General features: G+C 45.5%; 1 protein-coding gene across 1 annotated transcript in view; it reads left to right on the top strand.

The window, feature by feature from the left end:
• The first annotated feature begins 718 nt into the window (after positions 1 to 718).
• The window catches only part of LOC107396426 (chemokine-like protein TAFA-2), a 12,485-nt gene continuing 5,165 nt past the window's right edge, over positions 719 to 8,038 (top strand). Inside the window, exons 1-4 of the mRNA XM_015976147.3 lie at positions 719 to 978; positions 1,912 to 2,037; positions 4,826 to 4,981; positions 5,205 to 5,329. Of these exons, the coding sequence (XP_015831633.2) occupies positions 954 to 978; positions 1,912 to 2,037; positions 4,826 to 4,981; positions 5,205 to 5,329 (432 nt within the window). The 5' untranslated portion in view covers positions 719 to 953. The remainder of the gene's footprint in view (positions 979 to 1,911; positions 2,038 to 4,825; positions 4,982 to 5,204; positions 5,330 to 8,038) is intronic.

The following is an 8,038-nucleotide window of genomic DNA, read 5'->3' as shown; positions in this document are numbered from 1 at the left end:
ATTTTTAATGAAACAGTGAAAAATGCCAAACACGAGTCGACATAGCCGTATTACACCAGTCCTGGAACATCTTCACTGGCTCCCCATCACATTTCGTGTGCGTTTTAAGATCATGATGCTTGTTTTTAAAGCCCTATACGACCTAGCTCCTCCTGATCTGTCCGACCTGCTGACTCCCTACGTACCTACTCGTGTGTTGAGGTCAGCTGACCGTCTACTGCTTTGCATTCCCCGGATGTCCTACAAATCACGAGGTGAACGTGGCTCTGGAACACACGGCCCATTACAGTTAGGCTGGCATCCTCTCTGCCTGTGTTTAAATCTCGTTTAAAAACCTACTTTTATGACTTGGCTCTTAGACAGTGATTCATGTTATCCCATTATGATTTAATAGATTTTATTGTTTTGTTTTATCTTCTTATTGCTTTTATCTTTTTGTTTTAATTGATCCTGCCTGTTCAGCACCTTGGTCGGCTCCCACACCGTGTCTTAAATTGAGCTACAGAAACAAAGTTGGTATGGTACGCTAAAAAGGTTGGTTTAAAGCCGAATCTGAAGAAAAACAGGGCCAGTGTGTGCAGCTGATCCTCTGTGTGACAGGATGTCTACTGACTTTAAGCTTCTTAAGGCGCTAATGAAAGTGGCCGCTTATTGTCCGCTGGGCAGATGGTTTCTGGCTTGATTAAGTTTGAATTTTCCTGTCGGGGTAAAGCCGACGAGCTCGTCTCTCTGGCATTGCTTCCTGACTGGAAGCCAGAGTGTAACTCCAGAGAGGGACGCGGTCTCAGGTGTGGGAGTGCACCTCCACCTGTACGAGCTCACTCGGCAGCAGGTTCATGGATTCGTTCATTCATTTATTTTTGTTTGTTTGAGGTGGAAACGTGAAAATGAGGATGCACGCATCTGTTTTCCTCCTGAACGTCATGGCGTTTGTGACATTTGCAGACTGATTGATGCGATGGTTCGTCATGCACGCAGGTACGTACAGAGCAGATGCACATTCGGAGCACTCGTTTGGTGTTTTTACAGCAGCATGTGATTAAAATATCATTGTTTTAGCAAACATGATAACAAGATGATTTTTTTGGGATAAAACTAGAATCTAGTGCAAAAGTTCACCTATGTCACTAAATCAAAGGTGAAACTAATCTATGAGACGGACTCATTACACACGAAGCCAGATATTTCAGCCTTTAGTTGTTAGACCTGTGAAGGACAATGAAAACCCCACATTATGCGTCTCAGATGATTAGAATATTGTGAAAAGGCGCTGGACTCAAAGGCTCTTATCCTGATGAATCCAGAACACCTGCAAAGGTTTCTGAGCCTTTAGAGGGTCTCTCAGTCTGAGCTGGAATACTGACATAAATGGACTTTTGCACCAGATTCTAGTTTTTCCTGTCTCACCTGTCTCACATTATGGTATCCATCCATAAAATAAAATGTCTGCGTGTTTTTAATAGAAAATCTGGAGCAACACGAGCAGAAACGGATAAATATGTGTTTTTCTGCAGGTTTGTAAAAATGTGATTAGTAAAACAGCCAGAGGCAAAACCAGCAGTTACTTCATGTCATCGCTGCTCAGACTCATTTGAATGCTGTGATTTAGCATCAAAATGTCCCAGTTCTTCTGTGACTCATCAGGAATCTAACTTTAGAGTAAAGACGAGCGTAGCATGGAGTTGTGCACCGCTGAAAGCAGAATATGAGTCAAAATGAGTCACATCTGTCCATTCCACATTCACCCCTCACAATCAGGCTCCTTATTGGCCAGATCCAATCTGCCCGGGGTCAGCTGGATGCCCTCGGTCACTGATAATTTACAACATATCAGGTCAGGGTTTCCCTCTGAGTTTAGACAAAAGCCTTTTCCACATGGTGAAGTTTGCACGGCTCTGTTTTCCCGTGCAGGTATGATGGAGACGAATGCAACGACGTGTCCTTCACTCCGCAGCCTCTTATTGCTGTGCGTGATAATAATAAAGCTCAGCATCCAGCCTGTGTCCGGTGGCAACCAAAGCTCCCGAGGACAGATAGGTAAGCGTCAGACGAAGCCAGACCACTCACACACCCAGAGGGGCTCATTACAGGGCTCCTGGTCACCGGCCTTGTTGGTCTGATGGGAGGCTCCAACAAGGCAACAACATCTCCAGACTGGCTCATGTGGAAGAAAATCGCATGTTGTGTACGAACAGCTTTAAACGTTCTGCAGGGCGATGGTGCAGCTCTGTGAAACGAGCCAGCGTTCTACTTTAAGTGTCTGTTTTCACAAACAGGCTTTAGTTTTGACACCAGAGCTTTGGGCGTTCCTGTCTAGGGTTTTCTGACCTGACACACCATAAAACGATCTGGTTGTCGGTCGTTTTTCACTTTGTTGTCATCTGATGATTAAAAATTTGGATGGGTTTCATTTAAGGCTGGATTAGAAGATGTCTCACTGAGTAAAAGCTAAACGTGTAGGGAGGTGGGATTTGGACTTAAACATTTGGTTTTCTTTAATCCTAAAAGATTTGACTCTTAAAACGAACACACTGAAACGGTTTCTGCCTCGTTAAAAAGAAAAGAACGCAAAGGTGGCTACACTTTATCATCAGGTAGCACTGAACGAAGGATGTGTGTGTGTGTGTGTGTGTGTGTGTGTGTGTGTGTGACTTTTTGTGTTTTTCGGTTAAACAGAATATTTCAGACGCGTCTTTCTAATGACTGCTGTTATTTGGTTTGCACTGCTGCCTTGCAGCAAGAGGTTGCTGGTTCAACTGTACTTTGGATGCTCTCTTGTTTCCTTCCACTGAAGTTTAAATGGGAATATTGGGAAGGTGCGATCAAGCCTTTGGCTGGTGCCGTACATGTCAGGTCAACTTAACCCTTTGATGCATGAATTATGAAATCTTCAACCATGATTTTTTTAAACAATTTTTTTCATTCGTTTTTAGGTGTGAATGAAACAAATTTCAACAAATTATTTTTGGAAAATTTTATAATTTACAAATAATTTATTGCATGTCCACCTCAGTGGACAGCGTGCATTCTGAGCATGAAATATGTTGGCTTGGCTTACTGAAGTCCAAATGGAGGGGCTCAAATGCAATAAAGTCTTCAACAGCTGTGCTTAATAGCAAAAACAAAGAAATAACAATTTTGAGTACCTGTCCACTGTAGTGACTATTATGCATCAAAGGGTTAAACTGGCCTTATTGGTGTCTAAGGAGCTTTGAAAGAAAAGCGTCTGGACTTCTTTGAGTTGCTTGAAGACGTTTCACCTCTCATCCGAGAGGCTTCTTCAGTTCTGAGGTCAAATGGTGGAGAGTCCCAGATTTAAACCCAGTGGGAGTTTCCCCCCGAAGAGGGAACAAAAGACCCCCTGATGATCTTCTATGAGCCAAGGTGTGAGGGTGGGTGTGGGTCCTATTCAGCCAGAGTTTCGGGTGAGCTCATTGAACTCTGGCTGAATAGGACCCACACCCACCCTCACACCTTGGCTCATAGAAGATCATCAGGGGGTCTTTTGTTCCCTCTTTGGGGGGAAACTCCCACTGGGTTTAAATCTGGGACTCTCCACCATTTGACCTCAGAACTGAAGAAGCCTCTCGGATGAGAGGTGAAACGTCTTCAAGCAACTCAAAGAAGTCCAGACGCTTTTCTTTCAAGCTCATTGGACTACAATGACCTGGATGACTGAGAACCTTCACAGACATATGGTCTTATTGGTGTGAATGTTAAACCTTGGCATGTACACCATGTCTCACCCTGACTGCTAAAGATACCCGTGATCCTGAATTAAATGGAACAGGTGAATCATAAATGAATGAATGAATGAATGAATGCATGAATGAATGAATGAATGAAAACAGACTCACAGATGTGGAGTAAAGTAGATCTATCATCCTAATGTTTTTAGGATCCTGTCCAGTATTCTGAGACACGTAGATGTTGGAGCAGACACTCGTCGACGTGTCAAAGATTAGAAAATGTGACGTGAGTTCAGAATGAGCCTTTCGCTTCCTGCTTCAGTCTCCGTTTGAGGAAACCCCTCCCTGCTCAGAAGTTTCCTATTTTCTCCTCAGTGAAGTCAAATCAAACGGTTGAACTCAGACTCTCGCTGAACGCGCATCAGTGTGTTTTTAATTTGTCTCGTTTTCCAAGATGAGCTGATTGCCTGGCTTCAGATGTGTGATCCCTGATCCGCAAACCTGGCTTGATTCAGCAGGTTAGGTTTGCAGCCCGGGTTGCCATGGTAACCGGAGCCATCACGCCACAGTCTTTGGTTTTAGTCACGGTTTGCTGTGAAGTTATTAGTCTCATTTCTACGATTTTAGCGTTTTCGGTGTTTACATAGCTTTTATGGCTCTCTGCTTTGTGTTATTTATTCAGTTTTGCGTTCTGCTCACCCAACTCCAGCCTACTTTAGCAGCAGAGGCTCGGCTCCAGCAGCTGTAGCGTTTGTGTTTGGACTCCTGCAGCAGCAGGATTCAGACGTCACTGAGTGTAAAAACACACATCATTTCTTTTTTTGACTCATAAATCGTTCCAAACTCTCTGGGGTTCTCCAGCGTCTGCACGCTGGGTTACCTGCAGATCACAAATGCAGTCTGAAGGTGAGCAGACACGTCTGTGGTGAAGAGCCGACGATCCACTGGGGGGCACTGAAGCTTTAGAAACAACGCTACATTCGGAGGTGTACTGCTTCCCCTACAGTGATTAGATTGTTTTAATTGACTATTTAAAAAAGCAACAAGAATCTGTTGCTCTCTGTTGGAATAATCAGACTGGAAATGTCACCTTTGGAAGGTAAAGCCAACCCACATGTTGAACGGGTCTTTTCCAGAATCCTCAGAGGAGAGAACGGGGACGTGTGAAGTAGTTGCTGCTCGTCGCTGCTGCAACAAGAATAAGATTGAAGAGCGCTCTCAGACAGTCAAGTGTTCGTGCTTCCCCGGACAGGTAGCCGGGACGACGAGGGCGCTGCCCTCCTGTGTGGAAGGTAACCCTCTTCTCCTCTAAAAGGAAAGATTCTGATGAGACACAGAAGTGCTTTGTGTCAACGCTGAGTCACTTTCTCTGGAGCTCACTCACTCTGAGGCTTTTAAGGAGTGTGACATCTGATTAGGATGTTTTTCCAAGAAACTCTTTGTTGTCTTTTTCCTTTTGAAGCCTCGGAGTCTGAAAGGTGACCTTCGGCCACAACCTCTTTTCTCTCCTTGCAGCGTCTATTGTGCGTCAGAAGTGGTGGTGTAAGATGGAGCCGTGTCTGGAGGGGGAGGAGTGCCGAGTTCTTCCCGACCTCACCGGCTGGTCGTGCATCTCTGGACACAAAGTGAAGACCACAAAGGTGAAGGGGGTGGGGGCTGCGTCGGTCTGAATCGCATCCACCCTACTTTACCTGCTGTAGTCTCCAGGAAAAGGAGCGTGGGGGCAAATCCTAGCTGCCAACGGACAGGAAGCAAGGCACATCCCAGGCGCAGTTAGATTTTATCATACAGGCAGGATAGCAATCAAACTGGTGATGCTTTCCAGACCCCACCCTAACCTAACCCTAAAACCAGAATAAAGCCCTCCCCTTTAATGTTAGGGTTAGAGTCTTCTGGGTGGGGGAATGTGATCCAACAATGAAACACAGCTGTGGTACATGCAGCCATGGACGTAATTTTTGGGGGGGCACAGGGGGGACATGTCCTCCCCACTTTTTCCAAAGTCAAGTTTTGACCCCGCACTTTTTACCATCCAAAAACAATATTACGCTACATCAAACTGACAGTGGTTGAGCTCTAGGACCAAGAGGAAAACAACTTTAGTGTTGAAGCCTGTTTCCCATTAGAGCAGGGGTGTCAAAAATGCGGCCCGCGGGCCGGATTCGGCCCGCAAGCGGGTTAAATCCGGCCCGCGAGATGGTTGTGTAAACTTTATTTTCATACTTTACAGTGTAGAGTGAAAATAAACGTATCATTGTGAGCAAGTTTTCTCTGTAATGAGTATAAATAAAACAAAGCTGCGCTCAAGGCTCACACAAGAACTTGAATCACATCCTGAAGATGGCCGCCACTCAGGATGTGACTCCTGATGTTGATGTGCCGGTGAAAGCTAAAAGATGTAAAGTAAAATGAGTCAAATATACTTTAAGTGCCGCATGAAACTGATGTTGCCATGTGATCCGTAAGCTCTTATAATCACCTAGGAATGTTTTTTTATTTGTTGATTTTTTTTTCTTCCAAATTTTCAAGTACACTTCAGGTGTTGTACTTGTACTACACTGTCCTCAGGCTCCAGCCTTGTTTTATATTGATTGTATTAAAACAAAGAAAACAATCTGGACTAGATTTCCCTCAATGTGGCCCCTGAGCTAAAATGAGTTTGACACCCCTGCATTAGAGCATACTGTAAAGATACCCCCCCCCCCCCCCCCCCACACACACACCCCCACCCCGTGTCCCACCCAATTCTAAAGCGAAAATGACGTCCATGCACGCAGCCTTTACGCGACTAAAACGGCTCCAAAGCATGCAGAGTATTGATTATAAAGGAGCTGAGTGGGCATACAGTGGGCCTATAGGGCCGCTGTTGTAAGGACAAACAGAGCAATGAGGCGGCAGGCTGTGTCACTGATGACAGTCATTTACTTTAGGCATGCATGTGGGCACAGAATCTAATCATCACACGTAGCATTAGCAGGAGTGTAGCATCAGGCCTGCGGCTGACCCCGCAGGGTCATGATTATCAACAAACGTAGCCTGACGTCTCTCCCACACACAGTCTGATAGAGGAAGCTGGTCGTAAAGGCATTTTCCCAAGCTCTCCTTCGATGCTGTACGATTCTGAAACCAAGCTCAGTAGCTGGTCCCATTGGCTGTATCAACCCGTCTGCTGTCACCAGACACAGCGGGCTCAGAAAAAATAATTCTGTAATCTGGTGAATGGTGGACCGAGAGGACAAACAGAAAACAAGCCGTGAACTCGTCCCGGACGCCAAAACCCATGTAATCGAATCTGACGGCCAAAAGGAAAGGCAGTTGCTTTTAGAAACGCTTTCTCAGAAGTTCCTTTGTGTCGGACTGTTTTCCATCCATAATTCATGGGAGGAAACGTTTTACAAGGAATCTAGGGCAGGTAAGAACTGGGAGCACGCAGGAAGTGATCAGCGGCTCCTCTGTAGCCAGCAGACTCTAATCCTGAACAAAAGGATGAGACGAAGCAGGATGCAGTCGTCCTTTACAGTAACCTTCACTTGGATACCGTTGCTATGCTGTAAAGCCTTTTCTTCATGGAGACAGTTAGAATTTGTTGACATTTCTTGTTTTCACCTGATTGAACCAGTATCACTAATTATCCACTCCCTGTAATCCTAATCTCCAGATCATCCCCAGCTGGCCCAAAGGCTTCACCTCCTGGCGTAGTGAAGCAGCGATAGCTCGGCATCTTTTGTACGTTCTTGCTGTGTTTGTCCTCTAATTCCGTTTTTGGTTCTTTTTAAACACAGATAAGGGTTTTATTTACCTTGCTGAAAAGGGGAATTGGTGACAGCTCAGGTTGCTTCATCTGGAAAAGTTCGGCCATGGCTCTATGAACAGCCTCAGTTTGAAGAACGACCAAACAAAGATGCTAACAGCTGGTCCAGATGAGACCAAAGTAGGTCGCTGCGGTTTGAAGAGGCCTATAAAATGTGCTGCAGCACTGCCGCACGTTATATGTAAAACATTTACGTCGGCTTCTGAGGCTCCCTGCAGAGGAAAATGGCAGCTCACATTTCTGCTTGAATTACTGGCCGAGCCCAAGTGCTGGAGGGTAAACATTTCTAAAACGGTTTGCATGAATGCAAAATCTTTTGGATTAGCTTAACTACAGCAGTCCACTTTGGTCTGATCTCTTAGCTCCTCCCAAGGGCGTGGCCTGGCCAGACGAGAGACATGGCCTGTAATTGTGTAGCGCCTGCTTAGCATTCTACAACCCCCCAAAGCACTTTACAACACAATCAGTCATTCACCCACTCACACACACATTCAATGTAGCCGATGTACGATGTAGCCACAGCTGCCCTGCAGAACGC

The sequence above is a fragment of the Nothobranchius furzeri genome, chromosome 15 (assembly GCF_043380555.1).
Source record: "Nothobranchius furzeri strain GRZ-AD chromosome 15, NfurGRZ-RIMD1, whole genome shotgun sequence".
NCBI classification, from domain to species: domain Eukaryota; kingdom Metazoa; phylum Chordata; class Actinopteri; order Cyprinodontiformes; family Nothobranchiidae; genus Nothobranchius; species Nothobranchius furzeri.
The sequence above is the reverse complement of the archived record's forward strand: the minus strand, read 5'-3'. Positions and strand labels throughout refer to the sequence as shown.